At 46.0% G+C, this 25,553-nt stretch overlaps 1 protein-coding gene across 3 annotated transcripts in view; it reads left to right on the top strand.

The window, feature by feature from the left end:
* The window catches only part of RASSF4 (Ras association domain family member 4), a 283,607-nt gene that overhangs the window by 200,456 nt on the left and 57,598 nt on the right, over positions 1-25,553 (top strand). For all 3 annotated transcript variants that reach the window (XM_040320772.1, XM_040320771.1, XM_040320770.1), the window contains exon 5: positions 22,716-22,861. In XM_040320772.1, coding sequence (XP_040176706.1) covers positions 22,716-22,861 — 146 coding nt within the window. The remainder of the gene's footprint in view (positions 1-22,715; positions 22,862-25,553) is intronic.

Raw genomic sequence — 25,553 nt, 5'->3', positions numbered from 1 at the left:
TAACTCAATAAATCAATATTTAAGAGAACACAAATGAATATAAGATAAAATCAACCCAACATAATTACCCGTTCCTAAGCGGCTACTGGTCTGAATTGCTGATTACCAGAGTTTTTAGAATGGCTGCCGTGGCTTTCAAGATGGATACTCTTAAAGAGGAATTACCGTATTTTCCGGCGTATAAGACGACCTTTTGTACTTAAGAATATCCCCGTCTTATACGCCGGTTATGCAGAGACTCTGACTCTGCATACAGGGATAAGGTATGGCGATTGGCACAGTGAGGTATGCAATGGGCAAAGTGAAGTGTGGTATGCAATGGGCACAGTGAGGTGAGGCATGCAATGGGCACAGTGAGGTGAGGCATGCAATGGGTACAGTGAGGTGAGGTATGCAATGGGTACAGTGAGGTGAGGCATGCAATGGGCACAGTGAGGTGAGGTATGCAATGGGCACAGTGAGGCTACCCCTCAGCTTCTAGACAGACTAGTTGGAAGGGGGTCATCTTATACGGTGAGTATATCCCAAATCCAACCTTTTAGCTGGAAAATTAGGGGGTCGTCTTATACGTCCAGTCGCCACAAGGAGAGGTACAGTATATGTTTTTTCTGGTTTTGTGAAAAGAGAGACTATTGTTCAAGTGTCTCTGTTTCAACACAAGGCTTAAATATTTTTCAATGGTTGATCCATTGAAAACTTGGAAAACATATGAAGTCACAAAGACCTTTATTTCATCTTGTCTTGAGGCCTAACTGAATTTAACATCTCCGCCAGAAGATTATAAAATGTATTATTTCTTCATCATAATTACCACAAATGTCATTCTACTCCTGGCCCTCAGCATCTGTTCTGGTCAATGGCTCCTCCTCCGCACCACTGGTCACAGGTTTTCTCCATACACAAAGACCTATATGATCGGCCCCTGACACCTACCTCGGTGATGAAACTCTTGTCTATGCTACCAGGCTCTATAGCATCTCAGAAACGTAACTTACTACGTGTTTTTCCTGTTAGCAGCTAGACAATTGATCCCTTTATTCTGGAAAACTACCACTACTCCCCCCATTGTCATTGTGGGTTTCTACTATAAATGATATCATGCGCAAGAAATGTTGGCTCTGGATAACGACACATTTGACAATTTCAATGTTTTCTGGTTGGTTTGGATTGATTTCTCCACCTCGGACTCCCTAAAAAATATGCTCTTGCACTTAGACTAAGTTACTCTGCATCCTGACCACCTCCTGATGGTTTAGCCTATCAGACTCGCTCAAACCTTCTATTCCTTCCCCCCGATCCCTTTGGGACCTTCTGTTCTCTGTTCCCCACTTTTTTTTTCCTTTTTTTTGTTTCTTCCTTTTCTACTCACCTTTTACAATACTCAATTGTACTGACCTCAGGTCTTGGTTTCCAATCTTATGGGCTCCATGTTAGCACTTTTACGTGCCATGGGCAGATACCTTTCTTGATATGTTATCCCTGTTTGTATTGTATTATTTCTACTTTTGATATAAAATTTATACTGTACCATTTGTAACGTTGGAAAAGAGGATGTTCTTCCACTGTTCTTATATTTTATTGTGTACAATAAAAATATATTTGTCTCTAAATTGCATGTAATTAGACTGGTCTGGAGTGGTAAGTAGGGTACCCCAAGGCTCTGTCTTGGGACCAATTCTGTTTAATTTATTCATAAATGATATAGAGGATAGGTTACATAGCTCAATCTCAGTTTTTGCAGAGGACACAAAATAAGCAGGGCAATAACTTCACATTATGATATAGACATTTTACAGAAAGACCTGAACAAAATAATGGAGTGGGTAACTACACGGCAGATGATGTTTAATGTGGGGAAATGTAAGGTAATGCACTTGGGGGCTAAATACATAAGAAAGCTACTCACTGGAGAGAGACTTTCCTGGGAGAATCAAAGATGGAGAAAGATCTGGAGGTCCTAGTAGAAGACAGACAATAGCATGCAATGTTAAGCTGCAGCTACCAAAGCAGAATATTAGCATGCAAAAAAAGGGGATTTAGGGGGGGGCGTGGCCTGGACATGGCTGCTTTGCCTTTGAGCTTCCGGCCTGAGCCCTCCAAACCCGGCAAAAAAAAAGTAAATTACCGGCATGCACGCGAAAAAGTACAGCACCATGGCAACTACGAGGGGGACCCCCTCTGAAGCGAGCTAGTGCCATGGCACCAGGAGGCCCGGCACGTGGCTCTGCACTGAAGACCGAAACCCCAGCTGCCAGCCCCGGCTTACCTGCTGCAGCTGCATCCTTGACCGGATCACCCGAATTGCTCCGGGTCCCCCGCGGTGCCACGATCTCTGCAGCCCCGCAACCTGGCACCGCAATGCAGGATCAGGACATCAGGGCCCTGCTGCTAGCTCTCCCGACAGGGGCGGACATTGAGGCGCTCCCAACCCGGTCGGACATTGAGACCCTTATCCTCCGATTGGAGGAAACACACAATTGGGACATCCAGGCGGTCCGAGGGGAATTGTCCACGCTGACAGAGCGAGTTACATCGGGGGAGGCATCGGTGACGTCCCTGGAAGTCAGAGTGGCGACGCTGGAGCAATCCAAAGACCAGCATTGCGGCACAGCCATAGAACTGCAGCTCCACCTATAAGACATCGAGGACCGTAGCCGCCGCAACAACTTGCGGCTGCAGGGAATACCGGAGGGGGTGGACGGAGAGAGTCTCGGAGACATGGTGAGAGAGCTGTTCCGGACAGTCCTGGAGGACCCAGAAGCGGAGATCATCTTGGACAGAGCCTTGGGCCCCAGGTCGGCTGATCCGAGTAGGCCGCGTGACGTCATATGCAGGCTACATTGCTATGCCCAGAAAGGAAAAATCCTCCGCAGGGCCTGGGATCACAGGGATGTGGAAATGGCAGACGCACAGGTCAAGATCCTCCCGGACCTCTCCAGGGCTAAGCTGCGCAGTAGAGCCCTGCTGCGGCCCCTATTGGACCTAGCCAAGCAGAAAGCGACTGATCTTCCTGCACTCTTCCGCTACTTGGAGGCGGAACCCATTCAGGTGCCTAACTGGCTACAGCTGCCCCCTTAACCACCAGACAGATCAGGCCCCTCGGCACAGCGCGGCCCATTGCCTCCCTGCCAGCAACGGGGGAGACGGAGGAACCTGTCCCCATCGCGGGAAGAGCCATGTGAGTATCCCCATCTCTGACTCCCTTACCCTCTCCCTGTTGATCACACCCGCCGGCCGCGCTCAACTCCACCACCCTCACGTGGCATCTCACAGTACAGGGAACCGGGTTATGGGATAGATGCTTGTACCGCCATGCTCCCCTGGTTTTCTCCCCCCCCCTGCCAACGGGCCTATGGGCCCAGCCTTCACCCCGAACTCCTGGCAGAGGTACACGCTGACCACTCCACTGCACACTGTCGTTGCCGCTGCATGTGCCCGCACTCTCCAAACCGGCGGGTGGATACCCAAGAACCCCGAAGGGAACACTACCCCCTCCCCCCTGTATAGTGGGCAGTCGTCAGCCTGGATGGAGACCCCAGATGACTTTGGAGAGCAGGGGGGACATGGTGCTGCTGCCCCCCCTCCTGCGCCCTGCTGAGGGGGGATAGAACCACAGAGGGGATCCACCTTGACGAGGTATGGAGGAAACGGCGGCAGCCAAATATGGAGAATCGGGGGTCTGAGCTGTTGTTCGGGTGGGGGGAGGGGGGCTTTTTTGGAGATCCCATGTAAGTCCGGAGAACAGTCGAGCCATCACTGACATGCGGATTTGATACCGTTCTATGCCGGGTGGGTGAAGCTAGAGGGACCTTGGAGGGACCCTTTGCCAACTGGGGGGAGCCCTGTGACGTTCCCTACTTCAACCATTACTGACATGCCTATCACCCAGATGGGACTGTAACATCTTTGATGTTACTTCTCGCAGAACGAGCGCAGCTGTGCCCTATCCTAGCAGCTGCGCTCCGTTCTGCAAGATGTCCGCGTCACTTCCGGTGCGCGGACGTTTGCGTTCCAAGCTGGAACGCGGAAGTGCGTCTCAGGACCCTTCCCGTTTTCCCCGCGAAATCGCGGCTATTTAAACTTCCCACAGATGACGGCAGGGTGTTCGGTTATTCTGTCGGATGCCTGCCGTCACCTGTGGAAGGGCGGATCACACCACTGAACCCAGGAGCCTCTGAGGACCTTTCCCAGTTCCAGCACCTCTACCGAGCGATCATTAACCCCCTGCACCAGCAGGTTGTGAACCTCCACTCTCCAGTACTTCACTCTAGACCTTCAAGGACTCCTCCACAATAAGTCTCCTGGCTTTCTCCAACTTACATCCTGCAGCAGTGTACCACAAGACCCAGCACAACCGCAAGTATCCTGTTCATATTCATACCTGTTGAACTGAGTCACTCTCACTTGCTTGTTACACAAAAGGACTGCATTGAACCTGTATTTCTGTTACTATTCCCATTTATTACATTGCTGGACTTTGCTTACTATAGTACTAAGCCTATATTGTGAAGTAACAATATATTATCAGATATTAGTACTCTGCCATAGATTCAAGTGTGACATATTACTCCCTAGGAACTAGGAACTATACAGTAGGATTCCTTTTCATTTCAAGAGACTCTATTACTATAGACATTTATTATATTTGGCTTATGAAATAATAAGCTTCCTTATGTTGGTACGGATTGAGGTTGTGATGAATTAACCCCAAACTTTCTGGCTAATTAAGAGAGTGTTTTGGTGGTTAGACCTGAGAAGCCTCTGCAGCTGTGATCCAACAGTTCTAATTACTTAACATAGGCAGTGTCATTACATAATAACCGAACCCCCTTTTAAAAGGATAATGGATCCAGCAGAGCTTGCTAACCACCTAGTTGGACTTTCACAAAGAGTGGATAACCTCACTGCCACTGTCAATGATTTACGTCAAGAAAATGATGCTTTACGCAACCAAAATTTTGCATTACCCAGGGAGAGACCTGAACCCAAAGTTTGCCCCCCTGAACCCTTTTCAGGGGAACGAAAATGTTTCCGCCAATTTGTTAGTGCTTGCCGCCTCATGTTTGAACTGCGCCCCCGCACTTATCATTCAGACAGGGTTCGTATCCTCACCCTCATATCATATTTGAAAGGAGAGCCTAGGGTCTGGGCTGATGCGTATGTCGAAGAACATGGTGATTTACTGGGGGCATTTAATACATTTTTGGATGAGATGTCACTCCTCTACGAGGACCCTAACAAACAGCTTACAGCTGAGAACACCATTAGGAGCCTTAAACAAGGGAAAAGACATGTGGAGGACTATATTTCGGAATTCAAGTGTTGGAGCAGAGAGACACAGTGGACAGACATTTCACTCCGTAATCAATTTAGATTAGGTTTATCTGAACCAATGAAGGACGAGTTAGCTCGTGTAGAGCTTCCTCCATCCCTAGAAGATCTGATGCATTTATCTCTCACCATTGACCGGCGTCTCCGTGAAAGGAAGGCTGAACGATTTAACACTTACTTACCTCCACAATTCAGGAGATCTAAGTCACCTCCAAAGGATGTTCCCATGGAACTAGGAGCTGTCAAAGGTCCTTTATCATTGGCTGAGAAACAACGGCGCAGAGCTAATAACCTTTGCCTCTACTGTTCAGCCCCAGACCATATGGTCTCCACTTGTCCACTTCTAAAGAGGAACTCAGAAGGTAACATTTCTAACATTTGTAAGATCAATCCACCTGGAACTACCACTAATCAATTTATTTATGTCACTCTTACATTACAGTGGGATCAAAATAGAACTACCATTGACGCGATGGTCGACACCGGTGCCTGTGGAAATTTTATTGATTTAGCAATTGTCAATTCAAATAAAATTCCTTGTGTGGTTAAGCAAAATCCTCTCTCTGTCACATTTATTGATGGTTCTAGTTCCACCTCAGGTCCAATTTCCTCTCAAACCACACCCCTACTGGTTACTTGCGGGAATAACCATACAGAGACCCTTGTCTTTGATGTCATTCCATCTCCGCTTTTTCCAATAGTTCTCGGGTTACCTTGGCTACTCTTACATCAGCCTACTTTCCTCTGGACTAACCACTCACTCAATCTAAACTCCACATTTTGCCAAGAAACTTGCTACCCCATTTTCACTATTCTCTCCACGGAGATTTACTATAAAGATCTCCCTACTTATTTGCAAGATTTTTCAGATGTTTTCAGTAAATCCAAGGCAGAGGTTCTTCCCCCCCATCGAATTTATGATTGCCCTATAGATCTCATTCCTAGCTCTCCAATTCCAACTGCACGTATCTATCCCCTATCACAACCAGAGCTTGTACACCTTAAGAGTTACCTTGATGAGAACCTGAAAAAGGGCTTTATTAGACCATCCACTTCTCCCGCAAGTGCCGCCATGTTCTTTGTCAAAAACAAGGATGGCTCACTACGGCCTATCATTGATTACCGTGCCCTCAATAGTATCACTGTGAAAAACCGCTACCCCTTACCTCTCATTCCAGAGCTCATTGAACGTCTTCAAACCTCAAAGGTTTTCACAAAATTAGACCTTAGGGGTGCCTATAATTTGATCAGGATTCGTCCAGGTGATGAGTGGAAGACTGCCTTCAAGACTCGTTATGGTCTTTATGAATACACTGTGATGCCATTTGGACTTTGTAACGCACCTGCAACCTTCCAGTGGTTCATAAATGACATTTTTAGGGATCTGCTTGACGTCTGCGTAGTAATTTATCTGGATGACATTCTGATCTACTCTGATACTTTTGAGGAACACACTAAACATGTTCGTTGGGTTTTGGCCAGACTTAGAACACATTCCCTATATGCCAAACTGGAGAAATGTGTTTTCAGCCAGACAACTATATCTTTTCTAGGCTACCAAATTACACCTCAAGGTATCCAAATGGACTCTTCTAAAGTAAAATGTATTACCTCCTGGCCAATACCTCACTCTAGAGAAGCTCTTCAACGGTTCCTCGGTTTCTCAAACTATTATCGCAAATTTATCAAAAATTTCTCAGCAATTGTCAAACCATTGAGTACTCTCACTAGCTCGAAGACACCCTTCTCCTGGTCAAAGGAAGCCCAGGATTCTTTTGACACCCTAAAGCACTGTTACACTTCAGCCCCCATCTTACAACTACCTAACCCCCAATACCACTTCACTGTAGAAGTAGACGCCTCTCATTATGCTTTGGGTGCTATCCTGTCCCAACGTCCAAGTCTATCAGAGCCACTTCACCCTGTAGCTTTTTACTCCAGGACCCTCTCGCCAGCAGAAAAGAACTACCCCATCGGTGAAAAGGAACTCCTTGCAATTAAAGATGCTTTAGAGAATTGGAGACACCTATTGGAGGGTAGCACTCATCCAATAACAATCCTGACCGATCACCGTAACTTACAACATCTGAAAACATGTAAGACGCTCTCTGCCCGTCAGGTCAGATGGAGCTTATTTTTTGACAGGTTTGATTTTTATATATCCTACAGGCCTGGCACACAAAACATCAAAGCCGACTCCTTGTCTCGTATGAATGAAGACCAAACTACTGAGATTCCTCCACTTTCTATCATTCCATCAAACCGATTCATTGGCGTTTCCACCACCTTTAGGCAATTAATTTCTCAATCACTCTCCAAAGATCGCTCTTGTCTACCAAAAGACCTTACTAGATTACCAGATGGAGTTTATACTTTCAACGACAAGATCTTCGTTCCCCCTAACTTACAACTCTCGTTACTTAGACATCTTCATGACTCACCCCTAGCCGGCCACCCTGGGATCAACAAGACTACTCACCTCATCAGGAGAGATTACTGGTGGCCCAATCTGGCTAAGACGGTCCATGAATATGTTAGTTCATGTGAAATTTGTGCTCGTAACAAACATTCTAGGAGACCTCCTTTCGGTCTTCTCGCTTCTATCCCAGTACCTAATAGACCTTGGGAAGTTGTGTCGATGGACTTTATAGTTGATCTTCCTAAATCCAATGGTGCCAACACCATCATGGTCATAGTAGACCTCTTAACCAAGATGGCACACTTCGTCCCTTTGAAGAAGTTACCAACTTCCCTTGAGACAGCAAACGCATTCATCTCCAATATTCTCAAATTACATGGTTTACCCTCAAAAATCATTTCGGATCGCGGCAGTCAGTTTGTTTCTAGATTTTGGAAAGTCCTATGTAATGCTCTACAGATTGACCACCGCATGTCCACTGCCTACCACCCTCAGACAAATGGGCAGACAGAACGTGTCAACCAAATCCTGGAACAATATCTACGCTGTTACTGTACACATCTACAGGATGATTGGTTTCAACTTCTACCCCTTGCTGAGTTCTCTTATAACAATTCCACCAGTTCTTCGTCTCGATTCACACCTTTTTTCGCCAATTTTGGTTTCCACCCCAACAGTTTACCAACCTCTTACCTCCCAAATAGTGTTCCAGCAGCTGATCATTATCTATCTACTTTAAAGGATACACTGGAGATTCTCCGTTCTAACTTAAAATTTGCTCAACAAAGACAAAAACACTACTATGATACTCACAGATCGGTACCTCCTAAATATAAGGTTGGGGATTTAGTCTGGCTTTCCACCCGCAATCTTCAGCTTAAAATACCATCAAAGAAACTAGGCACCCAATTCACTGGACCATTCCAGATATCACATTTAATCAGTCCTAATGCTGTCAAATTACTTTTACCCTCAGACTGGAAGATACATTCTTCATTTCATGTTTCTCTCATTAAACCTTTTGTTTCTAATCCATTTCCTAATAGAAAGCCATGTCCTCCTTCACCAATCAAGGTCCATGGTGAGACTGAATACGAAGTTGAGAAAATACTGGACTCTAGGAAACGTGGTTCCACTCTTCAATACCTTATACGTTGGAAAGGTTATGATCAACTTGATGACTCTTGGGAGGATTCTTCAGACATACATGCCCCACGTCTAATCAGACAATTTCATTCGAGATATCCTACTCGACCCTCTATTTCTGGGAGCACTGGTGGTGCCCCCTTGAGGAGGGGAGTATGTAACATCTTTGATGTTACTTCTCGCAGAACGAGCGCAGCTGTGCCCTATCCTAGCAGCTGCGCTCCGTTCTGCAAGATGTCCGCGTCACTTCCGGTGCGCGGACGTTTGCGTTCCAAGCTGGAACGCGGAAGTGCGTCTCAGGACCCTTCCCGTTTTCCCCGCGAAATCGCGGCTATTTAAACTTCCCACAGATGACGGCAGGGTGTTCGGTTATTCTGTCGGATGCCTGCCGTCACCTGTGGAAGAGCGGATCACACCACTGAACCCAGGAGCCTCTGAGGACCTTTCCCAGTTCCAGCACCTCTACCGAGCGATCATTAACCCCCTGCACCAGCAGGTTGTGAACCTCCACTCTCCAGTACTTCACTCTAGACCTTCAAGGACTCCTCCACAATAAGTCTCCTGGCTTTCTCCAACTTACATCCTGCAGCAGTGTACCACAAGACCCAGCACAACCGCAAGTATCCTGTTCATATTCATACCTGTTGAACTGAGTCACTCTCACTTGCTTGTTACACAAAAGGACTGCATTGAACCTGTATTTCTGTTACTATTCCCATTTATTACATTGCTGGACTTTGCTTACTATAGTACTAAGCCTATATTGTGAAGTAACAATATATTATCAGATATTAGTACTCTGCCATAGATTCAAGTGTGACATATTACTCCCTAGGAACTAGGAACTATACAGTATTATTCCTTTTCATTTCAAGAGACTCTATTACTATAGACATTTATTATATTTGGCTTATGAAATAATAAGCTTCCTTATGTTGGTACGGATTGAGGTTGTGATGAATTAACCCCAAACTTTCTGGCTAATTAAGAGAGTGTTTTGGTGGTTAGACCTGAGAAGCCTCTGCAGCTGTGATCCAACAGTTCTAATTACTTAACATAGGCAGTGTCATTACAGGGACAGAGGGAGGCGGTTGCCGTTTATCCCCTCTGAGTCAGAGAGGGGAAGAGCTGACTGCCCTGAAGTCTGCACTTTACATTGTTAGAGTTGACTGATAAAGTTGTTTTGCACTATATTTATGCACTGTTTGCTGATGTGGTTTGCATGCCTGTTGATACGCAATTTAACAATATAATTGTCCATATTTTACACTGCCGGTATATGCTATAACATGTATGCTTGCATGCCGGGGGGGGGGGGGGGGGGGGGGGGGGGATTATACTTTGGTCCTGTACACCCACTACCCCGATTAGGACGGCGCTCCATACCCCGGAGTCTTTTTTTCTTGAGGGGACTCCGGCGAGCGCCACTGCCATTTAGGGTACTTTAGTTCTCCCTTACTTCTGCACACTCTCGTGACAGCCCTCGGTTTCTTCTCTTTTTTTCGGTCCTTCACATCTTACTATGCACACTTTCTACCCTATCCCCCCCTTCCTCTTACCCCCTCCTTTTTTTTTCTCCTTTCCCGGGTGCGGACATGGATTTACTCAACATAGTGTCCCTGAATGCAAAGGGACTAAACACACCCAAGAAGCGGAGGATGCTGCTTCATGACATGCGCCGCTCAAGACCGGATATAGTCATGATACAGGAAACACATTTTAGGGACCTTAAACTGCCACTACTCAAGAACAGATACTATCCCCTAGTCCGGGCATCACTAAATGGCGGACCAAGTAGTTTCCTGCGTGGCCTCTAACATCGTTGCACTCCCCCCCTTGCTTTCAAATTTGGTTGTTAGTGAATGTAACGAATAGAAATTTATCCAAAGTTACAAATTATCCAAAATAACGAATGTCACATCTAAACAAATGGAACATAACAAATTAATAATAATAAATAATAATAAAAACGTTTTAATATTATTTTGTTTATTTGTATAAATTCTTTACGTTCTATTCATTTAGATGCGGCATTCGCTATTTTGGATAATTTGTATCTTCAGATAAATTCATGTTCATTAAAAGACAAATTTTAAAGGAAATTCCAATACCTATAATTTAATAGTTAGTTATTATTAGTTAGTTATTATTTCGGATTTTCACATTTTCGGATTTCGAAATTCTAATTTGTATTAAGTTCCAATTTATTTTCAAATTAAATTTCAATCATAACGAATGACCCGAAAAACGAAAAAACAAAGCAAATTAAACAAACATTGACAACATGACACATTTTTCATCAGTGCACATGTCTACTAAAAATATGCATGCATCATACATAGTAGGGGGAGTACAAGCAAGGCAATCCTTAGCGGAGAAGAATCTTGGGGTTTTGGTGGATCATAAGCTTAGTAGCATGCAATGCCAAGCTGCAGTTTCAAATGCGAGCATAGTCCTTTCTTGTATTAAGAAATGTATAGACTCCAGAGAGAAAGATATCATTTTGCCCCTGTACAAATCATTTGTAAGATCTCATCTGGAATATGCAGTTCAGTTTTGGACACCAGTTCTCAAAAAGGATATCGGGGAACTGGGGAAAGTGCAGAGAAGGGCAACCAAACTGATAAGAGGCATTATGGAGGAGCTCCGCTATGAGGAAAGATTAGAAAAATTGAATGTATACTCTCTTGAGAAGAGGGGATTAAGGGGGATCAACATGTATAAATACATAAGGGGTCCATATAGTGAACTTGGTGTTGAGTTATTTACTTTAAGGTCATCACAGAGGACAAGGGGGCACTCTTTACATCTAGAGGAAAATAGATTTCATCTCCAAATATGGAAAGGTTTCTTCACAGTAATAGCTGTGAAAATGTGGAACAGACTCCCTCCAGAGGTGGTTCTGGCCAGCTCAATAGATTGCTTTAAAAAAGGCCTGGATTATTTCCAAATTGTACAGAATATAACTGGGTACTAACATTTATAAGTAAAGTTGATCCAGGGAATATCCAATTGCCTCTCAGGGGACCAGGAAGGAATTTTTCCCCCGGCTGTAGCAAATTGGATCATGCTTTGCTCGGTTTTTTCACCTTCATCTGGATCAACTGTGGGTATAAGATTGTGTATATGGGATTGTACATTTTTTTATTTATTTTTTTTATTGGTTGAACTAGCTGGACTTGTGTCTTTTTTTCAACCTGACTAACTATGTAACTATGCAAACGACAAAACTATGTACATATTCATTCTTTTGGGAGTGGGCTTCATTTCTATTACAGTAATATTTTGTTTATATTGAATATGGAGTCATCTTTTCCACTTTATTGGTGATTTTATTCATTGATGTGGATATTATTTATATATTTATATTAATTATATCATTTGATTTCATTGTGAGTTTTATGGTTAGACTTTTTCTGCACCCTTTTTGCTATTATTTTGCTTTTCCCTGTATACGCAACACAGTGTGCAGCATTATCATTTTATCGTTTAATTTCGTGAGACAAAACTTTGTAGGCATATTCTTGACTTGGCATTATTGAACTTGTAAGTGCAATTTTTTTCCCATACGAAATCAGTGCACTTTGTGTGTAGTTCATGTTCCTACTATTCTCAATAGTTTGGCATAGGTTTACTCTGAGATGCAAACCGCATGGAATAATGTCACTTATACCATGCTTGATAGGTGTGCCAGTGAGGCACATGGGTTCCCATTGAAAATAATTAAAAGAGAAGTGCAGGATATAAAAAAATATATATATACTCACCTATCACTTAGTTCTCTGTCTTCAGAGAGCAGGTGACTGTAAGTCACAGACTCTCTGCTCTGGCCCCTGCAGCGCTCACTGGAGTGCTGGACCAAGGAGGGGGTGGGAGCGCTTGGCTCAGCCTCTTAACGGTGCGCTGAGAGGATAAGTCAGCTGCCAGTCAGGCAGCTGGGTGGATTACAACATTTCATAATAAGCATCTTTTACCTGCAGACATACCTCTTTTCACTTCCTCATTGTCTGTTTTTTGCTCAGAAGTTGCTCTATTTCTTCTCTGTTTTGTTCACTTCCTGCTTGTCTGATTGTTACTCACCACCGTGAAGGGAGGCTTTACTGCGGTGGTCAGTGACGTGCTCGCCCCCTCCTGGGAACTACATCTGTGCGGCAGGACGCTCTCTACGTGTTAGAGACTTCAAGGAGGTGTGAATTACTGGGCGTGCCGCAATTCATACTGGGAAATGTAGTTCTTACATGAACGAACGATGCAAACCAGGAAGTGAATGAGAGAACAGAAACTAGAACGCCGGAGGTGATATAGATGAAGGAATTTAATAGGTATTTACTTGTTTTTTAACAGAATCATTACACTGTTATGTCTGTCTACCTTGCAGACATTAATTTTAGGCAAACAATTGTTTTCCTTTACAACTCCTTTAAAGCCAGGGTCTCTTCAGAGCCTGGACCAGCTAAGTGACGCTTTAGCCTGCTGTCAGCTGAATGCAGGTCACAGGAGTGCACAACTAGTCAAATTAACCTAATGATATGTCTTGGAGTTTTATCCCATGAAAATAGTTCATGAATTTGCACCCATTTAACTTCATGCTTAAATTTCTTCATCTTGTATGATTTTGAAAATTTGTGCTATAATCTGGGGATATTAAATTCAAAAATAAAACCTGCTGGCCATTTTTTTCACTATACATAATGAACGTAATGTCAACTTTTTAAATACTGTTATAGATGCTAAAAGTTCAATAAGCATACTATTAGGGGGTTAAAAAAGCAAGCCAATGCTAAAAGGAGCTTATAAACAATAACAATGCAGTCTCATAAGAATGTCTTTATATGATCACTTTATTTGTATTGTGTATTGAATAAGTATTCAGCAGTCACGTAAGACATTCAGAAAGAGAAATGTCTCAGCCATTGAAATTGTTGCCTACTGACAACTAAACAATTACATATTTTCTGTAAAAGAATGATTAATTGTGGGACCAGCAAAGTATGGCTCACATCCAGCACACTCTGGTAATTTTCTTTTTGCTCTTATTGCTCTTGGGATGGGTGTGTATTGTTCTTTTAATATCACTATATTGTGAGAAAAAATACTTCCAGGTGTATCTGAGGCCTTGTACTCACGGCAGGACATGTCCGATGAAAACGGTCTGCAGACCGTTTCCATCGGACATGTCTGGCCGGGGACTGCCCGGGGACTTCTGTTCGATGGCTATACACACCATCGAACAGAAGCCCGCGCGTAAACATTACGCGGGGCGTGTCCGCGGTGTCGCCGCGTCGATGACGCGGTGTCGCCGCGACAATGACGCGGCGACGTGGGCGGGCCGCCTTAAATATGCTTCCACGCATGCGTCGAAGTCATTCGACGCATGCGAGGGATGCGGGCGGCAGGACATGTACGGTAGGTCTGTACAGACGACCGTACATGTCCGGGCGGACAGGTTTCCAGCGGACTGTTTTAAAACAAGTCCGGGAAACAGTTGTCCGCTGGAAACCTGTCCGATCCGTCCCAAAATGGTCCGCTCGGGCCAACACACGGCCAAACATGTCTGCTGAAACTGGTCTGCGGACCAGTTTCAGCAGACATGTTTGGTCGTGAGTACGGGGCCTGAGACTTCTAAATTAGGTACCCCACTGATAGCCCTGTAGATAAAAATCAGAATGTAGAAAATTACAATATAGAAAATCTTATTCTGTGTCTATAACTGTATATACTGGGCCAGATCCACATACATTTAGATAGGCGCAGCGTATGTGAGATACGCTACGCCGCTGTAACTTACTTTTAAATTCTTCAAATCCACAAAGAATTTGCGCTGTAAGTTACGGCGGCGTAGTGTATCTCTCGGCGCGTAATTCAAATCGGCGAGTAGGGGGCGTGTTTCATTTAAATGAAGCGCGTCCCCGCGCCGAATAGACGGCGCATGCGCCGTCCCTAAATTTCCTGCCGTGCATTGCGCTAAATGACGCAACAACGTCATTTTTTTTTAACTTAGACGTGAATTACGTCCATCCCTATTCACGGATGACTTACACCAAAAAAAAAAAAATTCAAATTTTGACGCGGGAACGACGGCCATACTTAACATGGCAAATCTAACTATACGCTGCAAAATACCAGCTTTAACTATACGCCGGAAAAAGCCGACTAGAGACGACGTAAGAGAATGCGACGGCCGTGCATACGTTCGTAGATCGTCGGAAAAAGCTAATTTGCATACCCGACACGGAAAACAACGCAAAATCCACCCAGCGGACGCCAAAGTATTGCATCTAAGATCCGAAGGCGTACGAAGCCGTACGCCTGTCAGATCGAACCCAGATGCCGTCGTATCTTGGTTTGAGGATTCAAACTAAAGATACGACGCAGGAAATTTAAAGGACGCCGGCGTATCAGTAGATACGCCGGCGTACTCTCTCTCTGGATCTGGCCCACTGTGTGTGAATATATATTATTTGATTCCCTGCAGATTTTTAAAGTTTGCCCACTTACAGAGAAATTAAGGGTCTTTAACCACTTCCATACCAGGCACTTACGCACCTTCCCGCCCAAGCAAATTTTCAGCTTTCAGCACTGTCGCACTTTGAATGGCAATTGCGCGGTCATGCTACACTGTACCCAAACAAAATTGACGTCTTTTTTTCCCTACAAATAGAGCTTTCTTTTGGTTGTATTTGATCACCTCTGCGATTTTTTTTTTGCGCAACAACTAAAAAAAGACTGATTTTTTTTTTAAAAAATTAAGTTTTTTTTTTTTTTCTGTTAATTTTCTTGTAAATAAGTACGTTTTCTCTTTCAATTACGGGCACTGATATGGCGGCACTGATGAGCAACAATGAGATGGCAATGATGGACATCGATGAGGTAGTACTGACGGGCACAGATGAGGTGGCACTGATTGGCGGCGCTGGTATGCGGCACTGATGGGCACTCATAGGCGGCACTGATGGGCACACATAGGCGGCACTGATGGGCACACATAGGCGGCACTGATGGGCACACATAGGCGGCACTGATGGGCACACATAGGCGACACTGATGGGCACTCATGGGCGGCACTGGGCACTCATAGGCGGCACAGATGGGCACTCATGGGCGGCACTTATGGGTGGCACTGATGGATACTTATGGGTGGCACAGATGGGCACAGATAGGTGGGTACTGGGCATGGATGGGCACTGTGGGGTGGCATTGATGGACACTGTGGGGTGGCACTGATGGACACTGTGGGGTGGCACTGATGGACACTGTGGGGCAGCACTGATTTACCAATTTTGCCAGTCAGTGCCCACAAATTTGTGGGCACTGATTGGCATCTTTTTTAATGTTTTTTTTTCAGACTTTTTTTTGCCCCCTTTTGTGGTTGTTTGCCCTTCCCTGGTGGTCCAGGGTGGGCTTCCCTGGTGGTCCAGTGTGGCAATCCGAGGGGGGGCTGCACTGATAAACAATCAGCGCGAATCCCCCCTGTCAGGAGAGCCGCCGATCTGTCAGACGCGAGTGAGGAAGAGCCATCAACGGCTCTTCCTGTTTACATCGTGATCAGCCGTGGTTGGACACGGCTGATCACGTGGTAAAGAGCCTCCGCCGGAGGCTCTTTACCGAGATCGGAGATGCAGGGTGTCAGACTGACACCCCGCATCACCGATCACCGCCCCCACGGGCGCGCGCGGCATGAAATCCTGCAGGACGTCCATGGACGTCCTGTCAGGATTTCAGAACCACTTCCCGGACGTAAATCGGCTATAGGCCGGGCGGGAAGTGGATAACTTTTATCATAGATGTATTTTAAATGATAGAGACAGAATATCAACCAAAAATACAGAAAAAATACATGATACAAATGTTATAAATTGAGTTGCAGTTCAGTGAGTAAAATAAATATTTGATCCCCTACCAACCAACAATAATGTGTGCATTTGGCGCCAAAACACGCTATTTAAAGCAGCCAGGTCCCCCACCATCTTGCTGTCCAGTCTACAGCGTGACCCTGGAGTATCCTGCATCCGTATACCTGTTTGCATCTGATTACCTGACCCGGCTTTCTCTGACTACTCCTGCCTGCCACCTGTCCCTGATCCAGGCTACGTCTGACCATCGCACCTGCTCTCCCCCTGGCTCTGATCTCTGCCCGCCTGTTATACCGACCCGGCCTGGACTTTGACTACCCTTTGGATTCTGCCCTGACTCCTGATCTGCCCGTCTGTGTTTGACCCGGTCTGCTTCACCCTGCTTGGTTCCTGTCCCACGAGTGCCGCGCTGCTGCTCCAGCTTGCCGTTAGTACGAGGATACGCAGCTACCAGCCACTGCAGAAGCAGCATTATGTGCACTGCAACAGGGGCGCACGGCAGTAGAGGACTATGTGGCAGAGTTTAGACAGTGGAGTTCTGATACCAACTGGAATGATGCTGCCCTGCGTCACCAATTTCGTATGGACCTTTATGAACCCTTAAAAGATGAACTGGCCCGAGTTGGCATTCCCCCAACACTTGATGCTCTAATACTCCTGTCAGTCCAAATAGACAGGCGATTGAGGGAACGACGAGCCGAGCGTACATCAGGACCTGCGGGCCCAGTATGGATGTTGCCACATGTACCTAGTTCTCCTCACCCGGCTCCTCCCAATCCTGTACCAGCCTCCGTCGATACCGCGGAACCAATGCAGTTAGGCCTGCTTCACCCGTCCCTGACTCCAGAAGAGCGCCAATGGCGCCGGATCAACAACCTCTGCCTGTACTGTGGGGAACCCAGGCACTATGTGAGGACCTGCCCCAACAAGCTTCGTAAGTGCTCAACCCTCTCATCTGCTCTTTCCTCCACTTCATTTAACAATGCCACTCACTTGGCTATCTCCATCTCTCTACAGCTTCCAGGAGGGAACATCCAGGCCTCCGCCATTATTGATTCTGGCGGCTGCAGCGGCTTCATGGACGCTTCCTTTGCCATCAAACATGGAGTTCCTCTACGACCCAGACGCCAGGAACTCTCCGTCCATTTAGCCGATGGATCAGCCATCAGATCCGACCCTGTTACACAAGAAACAGTCCCCTTGTGCGCTCTCATCTCCAACAATCATCGGGAGCTACTGTGTTTAGACATTATTGAATCCCCTCTATTTCCCATCATTCTGGGCATGCCCTGGCTGAGGGCTCACAACCCACAGATTGACTGGAACTCTGGGAAGATCCATTTCCCTTCTTCCTATTGTCGTCAGGATTGCCTTCAAGAAACTGCAGTCACCCCGTCCCCTCTGCTGTGTCTGGAAACTGAAGCTGAGAACCGTCAGTTAGTCCCAGAGGCCTATTACAGTTTTCTGGACGTTTTTAGTAAGAAGGGCGCTGAGGCTCTACCACCACATAGGTCTTATGACTGCCCAATTGAACTTCTTTCTGAAGCAGAAATCCCATTTGGGAGAATATTCCCCTTGACTGAATTAGAACTGGGTACCTCAAAGTCTTACATAGACGAAAATCTAGAAAAAGGCTTCATACGTCCTTCCACATCTCCCGCCGGAGCTGGAATATTCTTCGTAGAGAAGTAGGATCATTGCCTACGTCCCTGCGTAGATTATCGGGACTTGAATAAGATCACGATTAAGAATAGGTACCCTCTTCCTCTGGTCCCCAAATTATTTCAGAGACTTGGGGCCGCTGTCATCTTCACCAAGCTTGATCTCCGCGGGGCCTATAATCTGGTCCGCAATAGAGATGGCGACGAGTGGAAGACTGCGTTCTGCACCCGATTCGGGCATTTTGAATACCTGGTTATGCCCTTCGGCCTTTGTAATGCTCCCGCCACATTCCAACATTTTGTATATGATATATTCAGAGACTATCTCGACCTGTTTGTCATAATCTATCTGGATGACATTTTGATCTTCTCCTTCTCCCTGTCAGATCATCGGGAACATGTCCGAAAAGTATTAACCCGGCTTCGTCAACATAGCTTGTACGCTAAATCTGAAAAATTTGAATTTGAACGAGAGAGCATTCAGTTCCTGGGATTAATCATCTTGGTAGAAGGTGTTAAAATGGACCCTCAGAAAGTCACTGCTATTATGGACTGGCTGGCTCCCACTGACAAAAAAGCGATTCAGCGTTGTTTATCGAAAATTCATAAAGGGGTTTTCCTCCATCATTGCCCCATTACAAGTTTAAGCAGGCAAACCAGAAGCTATGTGGAATCCTGCACCACCTGCATCCAAAACAAGGGCAGCAGAACCAGAGCTTGGGGGTTATTGAAGCCATTACCTGTTCCAGAGAAACCATGGAGGATGATATCCATGGATTTTATTGTCGAGCTACCTCCGTTAGAAGATTACACCACCATCTTCGTGGTGGTAGATGGACTTTCCAAGATGGCTCACTTTCTGCCTATGGTGGGAAAACCTTCTGCTTCTGAGACAGCAAAAGTATTTATCAAGGAGATAGTGAGACTCCATGGCATACCCGCAAATATTGTATCCGACCGTGGGGTGCAGTTTACGTCAAGGTTTTAGAGAGCACTATGTGGAGCCCTGAAAATTGATCTCTCCTTCTCGTCTGCATACCACCCGCAGACCAACGGCCAGACTGAGCGCACCAACCAAACGCTTGAGCAATATCTGTGTTGTTTTTCAAGTTTTTCTCAGGATGATTGGGCCTCTCTATTGCCCCTTGCAGAATTCGCCTATAATAACTCTTTCCATTCCGCTACCAAACAGTGTCCATTTTTTGCTAACTACGGTTTTTACCCTCTGTTTCTATCTAACAACATTTCAGAATGCACAGTACCGGCTGCCCAAGAAACTCTGGACTTCTTTTCCCGCTAACAATAAATTACTCCAGGAGACAATGGTAAAAACCCAATAATATAAGGAGGTGTTTGACAGGAGGAGGAGAGGAGAACTTAATCGAGCGCCAGGGGATCAAGTCTGGCTGTCCACCCTGAACTTGAAATTGGCGTGCCCATCCAAGAAATTGGGTCCCAAGTTTGTGGGTCCCTTCCAGATACTGAGGAAGATTAACGAAGTAGCCTACAAATTAAAATTACCTGCCTCTTTCCGGGTTCACCCACGTGGCATTACTCAAACCTACAGTCTCGGACCCCTTCACCAATCGGAATACCGGGCCTCCTAATCCAGTACTTATCGATGGTGAAGAGGAATTCGAGGTGAAGTCCATCCTGGATTTCAGGAAGAGACGTAACCAGGTTCAATACCTGGTGAAGTGGAAGGGCTACGGCCCGGAAGAGAATTCTTGGGAACCAGAGACCAACATCCATGCTGAAAGACTGATCCTGGCCTTTAAGAGAGTGAATCCAAGTAGGATGGCCAAGTTGGGCATCCGGAGGCTGCCCGTAGAGAGGGGGGGGGCAATGTCATGGAAGGCGTTTCAGCAGTGTGCCCATCAGCAACAATAGCAGTGGAATCCAGGTCCAGCACGCGCGCGCAGTGACGGAATTTGGCGCTAAAACACGCTATTTAAAGCAGCCATGTCACCCACCATCTTGCTGTCCAGTCTACAGCGTGGCCCTGGAGTATCCTGCATTCGTATACCTGTTTGCATCTGATTACCTGACCCGGCTTTCTCTGACCACTCCTGCCTGCCACCTGTCCCTGATCCCGGCTACATCTGACCATCGCACCTGCTCTCCCCTTGCTCTGATCTCTGCCCGCCTGTTATACCGACCCGGCCTGAACTTTGACTACCCTTTGGATTCTGCCCTAGCTCCTGATCTGCCCGTCTGTGTTTGACCCGGTCTGCTTCACCCTGCTTGGTTTCTGTCCCACGAGTGCCGCGCTGCTGCTCCAGCTTGCCAAGGGTGCATCGGTGCACCCTTCTACTGCCGCATCCAGCCCGCTACTCAACTTACTAGTCAGGCGCTTGTGTCCCTCTGAACTCATGACCCCTGTCTGCACTACCAGGGGCTCCTGGGTCAGAGGCTTACGAGAGGCCGCTCCCTGCACATTGGGCTCCACTACCAGGTACGTGAAAGAGCCATTATTTGCAAATTGAACAAATACTAAATAACCATAAATTGCCCTCGGTCTGGAGCTCCATGCAAGATTTAGCCTCATTGGGTAAGGATGATCATGAGAAAAGTGAGGGATCAGCCCAGAACTACACCGGAGGAGCTTGTGAATGATCTCAATGCAGTTGGGACCACAGTTACCAAACAAACCATTGGTAATACAATACGCTGTCATGAATTTAAATCCTGCAGCGCCCGGAAGGTCCCCTTCCTCAAGAAGGCACATGTACAGGCCAGTCTGAAGTTTGACAATGAACATTTAAATGATTCAGGGAAATATTGGGAGAAAGTGCTGTGATCAGATGAGACCAACATTTTGCTCTTTGGCATTAACTCAACTTGCCATGTTTGGAGGAAGAAAAATGCTGACTATGACCCTAAGAACACCATCCCTACAGTCAAGCATGGAGGTGGTACTATTATGCTTTGGGGCTATTTCTCTTCTAAAGTTACAGGCCGACTTTGCCACATTGAGGGGCCAATAGACAAGGCCATGTATTGTAAAATCTTGGATGAGAACCGTCTTCCAGTATAATAATAACCCAAAACATACCACCAAAACAACAAAGGAGTGGCTCAAGAAGTAGCACATTAAGGTCATGTAGTGGCCTAGCCAGCCTTCAGACCTTAATCCTATAGAAAATGTATGGAGAGAGCTGAAACTTAGAGTTACCAAGAGACATCCTAGCAACCTTAAGGAAACATCTTACCTGTGTGCTTGCCAGCAAGGGTTTCTCCACCAAGCACTTATGCCGCGTACACACGGTCGAAAATTCCGACAAGAAAACCGTGGATTTTTTCCGACAGAATTTTGGCTCAAACTTGTCTTGCATGCACACGGTCACACCAAATTCTGACCGTCAAGAACGTTCAATGCTTCCACACCCTCCGGTTCAGTGGTGATGGTCTCTGTGTGCTGCTGGACTGGGGTTGTTCGTGTTCCTCTCTCTGCTACCACCCAGATGGGAGTTCATGTGGGGTATGCTATTTTTTTAGCATAGCGAGGGCTGAGGGGGGGGGGTGTCTCAGAGGAAGGCCATCTTGCTCTCTCTGCCCTGCTTCTGGCAGAGAGAAAGAGGAGTGGAGTAGGCATGGCTGGGACTTGGAAGAGCAGCTGCAGATCTGGAAGTTGGTGGAGGCAGCAGCTGAAGTTCATAGTGCCTGGGGCTATGCTGAGCCACCTGTCACAGATCGGACCTCTGTAAAATTGTATACAATAACTCTGATATAGCATATTCAATTCCAACACAAGCCAAATTGTAATAAAAAAATTGCCTTTGCTATTCAATCTGCAGCGCTCTAAGTTTCTGTTAAACTCTTTGTGGCAACATGGAGGAGTTCTGTGCACAGCTGGTTTACAGAATGCCCCCAATAATGTCATTTCCTGCTTCTGTGATTGGCTCACCGATTCTCCCAGAAGTATGAACTAAGATACAAGTCAGGTTTTAGACATCCTTCTTTATAGTGAGATGCTCCCAAAGTGTTAATCACTTTCAAACTGATGCTGACCAGCCGAAACAGGTAGGAATTTTAATCAAAGTTTGTTCAAATCCTTGCAATGCACATTGATTACTGAGGGAATTGTTTTTTCACAACAAAAGTTACGTTATTTTTTAGGTACAAATAATAAGCATAATGTATTTTTAATTAAATATAATGTTAGAAAGAAATAAATCCGATGTTAAGCAAAGATTTACAAACGCACTGGACCTGCTAATAAATCCATACATTGTATTGTTAATTTTTTTATACTTGTGCATCTTAACCACAAATGCTTATAATCCTTACTTTGTGTCCTGTCAGGTGGGTGGAGAACTTGTGGTGGAAGGTCTTCTCAATATATCCTGGGGTTTGCGGCGTTCAATAAGACTACAGGTACAAGATGTCAATGAGAGGATATGTTTTAGCTCTTCAGAGGCATGGAGCAGGGCATCACAAGGAAAACACAGGTAAACACTTTTTTTTACAATATCATAATTAATTAACCAGAAATGTTGTACTAAGAATTCTCATTACATCAAAAGAACATGGTACACAGACTGATGGAGGAGCCTTGGCCTCTTCCAAACAGATCAGACACCTACTGACCCAAGAACCCCCTCACAGCGCCAACCCCGCCCCCCCCCCCCCATTCGCTGATGTTAATGGCATGGCTGTTAAAACCCAAGTCCTAAAGAATTCAGGTATTTCTGAATTTGATTCCCACCTTACTCAGAGGGGAAAGATCCATCTCCCATCACATTTGCATGGCTTACTTTGCCTGGAGAGGACATTCGGTCCCAGGTTATACTCTATCCCTCATTTTTGTCTTTCTAAGAACAGGTATCTGCTTTATGCCCTTTTTTTCAGACACCTCCTGCCTCTCAATCCCTCATCAAGTTTAGGGAGTTGCTCAAATAAATCTCAAATAAATCTTCCAAATCGACTTCTTGTGTCATCACACCTGTGAAGTTACCTTCTTTATGTCCGACAGGGGGAGCCAGTCTATCTTTATACACAGATAGTGCAGAAACCACTACGAATCTCAGAGACCTGTCGGTCCCATCTAGCTCCTCCCATCTCATGCCCCTCCCACAGGACCTGATTTACGGCGCCTACTCTGCTCAGAGGTCCGGATAGTGATGTGGGCGTGTCCGCCTGTACACTCTCCAGTCTTGTATCGTATTCCTCCTGTCCTGATGTCACGTGTTCCCGCCCCCTGTGATCCCCGGATGGAGCTCCCGAGAGCAGAGCGGCCGTACCGGATGATCTGAGGAGGAGAGGAGAGGGATGGAGGCGGGAGGAGCACAGCCTGTGTACACCTCACTGACAACCGGGCTCCCCGCTCTACAGGTACCGGGGTGAGGGGCTCTCACTGACAACACTTTGAAAAGCAATAAATGTCGCTCTTCCTGGACTGGGAGAAGTTTGCTGGCAGAACCTGCGGCGCTCCACTCTGAACTTCTACACTATTCCCACACCTTCCTGCACTGACCATGCTTCTCTATGGGAGCTGGTTTAAGCAGGTAGAAAACACATTCTAATGTGGACAAATTTTATATATATATATATATATTAGCGGTGCCGAATTGGCGGGCCGTTCCGGGCAGTCACATGAGCGCGGCATATACAAACACTGAGATCATCTCCTGTACTATGTCTGAAGTCTCTGATCATCTCCTGTACTATGTCTGCACTCTCTGATCATCTCCTGTAGCATGTCTGCAGTCTCTGATCATCTCCTGTAGCATGTCCGCAGTCTCTGATCATCTCCTGTAGCATGTCCGCAGTCTCTGATCATCTTCTGTAGCATGCCTGCAGTCTCTGATCATCTCCTGTAGCATGTCTGCAGTCTCTGATCATCTCCTGTACTATGTCCGCAGTCTCTGATCATCTCCTGTACTATGCCCGTAGTCTCTGATCACCTCCTGTACTATGTCCGCAAGTCTCTGATCATCTCCTGTACTATGTCCGCAGTCTCTGATCATCTCCTGTACTATGCCCACAGTCTCTGATCATCTCCTGTACCACGTCTGCAGTCTCTGATCATCGCCTTTAGTATTTTGGGGGGAGAGCCATACGCAGTTGCGCTGCAATCGTGATGCATCGCAGAATCGAAACGAATCGTGGACTTGATAATCGTAATCGCATCGAATTGTTAGACAGGTGAAGATGCGCAGCCCTACAATTCATGAGGAGATCTCCAACCTGCAGAAACCTCCCCCATGCACCTCACTCACTGTCCACAGATACAATCATTACTTCCCTCATTCAACCCCGCTAGTATTAATGAGGTTGCTAAACTTTTATCTTACACTCAGCTAATCACCTGCTCCCTCGCAAATGCTACGCTCACCCTCTGAAGCCCTGTACACACGGTCGGTCCAAACCGATGAAAACGGACTGAAGGACCTTTTTATCGGTCCAAACCGATCGTGTGTGGGCCTCATCGGTCAGTTATCCTTCGGTCAAAATTTAATCGATGGACGCCTAACCGATAGGTCAAAACCGATGGTTAGTATGCAAAAGCATTGGTTAAAAACCCGCGCATGCTCAGAATCAAGTCGACGCATGCTTGGAAGCATTGAACTTCATTTTTCTCTGCACGTCATTGTGTTTTACATCACCGCGTTGGACTCGATTGTTTTTTTAACTGATGGTGTGTAGGCACATCAGAACATCAGTCAGCTTCATCGGTTAACCGATGACAGCGGTCCGAAGGACCGTTGTCATCGGATTGGACCGACCGTGTGTACGCGGCCTGACTCGATTCTACACTCCCTAACTCACATTTTCAACCTCTCCCTCTCTTGTGGCATCTTCCCAAACTCTCCAAAACATGCGCTTGTCACCCCCATACTTTAAAAGGGCTCACTGGACCCCACCAATTTAAACAACCTATGTTTCATCTCCTTACTCTCCTTCTCTAAACTTCTTTAAAGACTGATCTACAACCGACTGAGCAACCATCTGACCATGAACAAACTTCTTGATCCCCTTCAGTCGAGGTTTTGTCCTCAACACTCAACACATGGAAACTGTGGGCCTTAAACTCTCAAATGACCTACTAACGGCTAAAACCAACATGCACTATTCTGTATTCTCCTGGATCTCTTTGCTGCCTTTGACACAGTGGACTACACTCCTTTGGTCTCCGTGACT

This window comes from Rana temporaria, chromosome 8 (assembly GCF_905171775.1).
Source record: "Rana temporaria chromosome 8, aRanTem1.1, whole genome shotgun sequence".
Lineage (NCBI taxonomy): Eukaryota > Metazoa > Chordata > Amphibia > Anura > Ranidae > Rana > Rana temporaria.
Note: the sequence above shows the minus strand (reverse complement) of the source record. Positions and strands in the feature narration are given on the sequence as shown.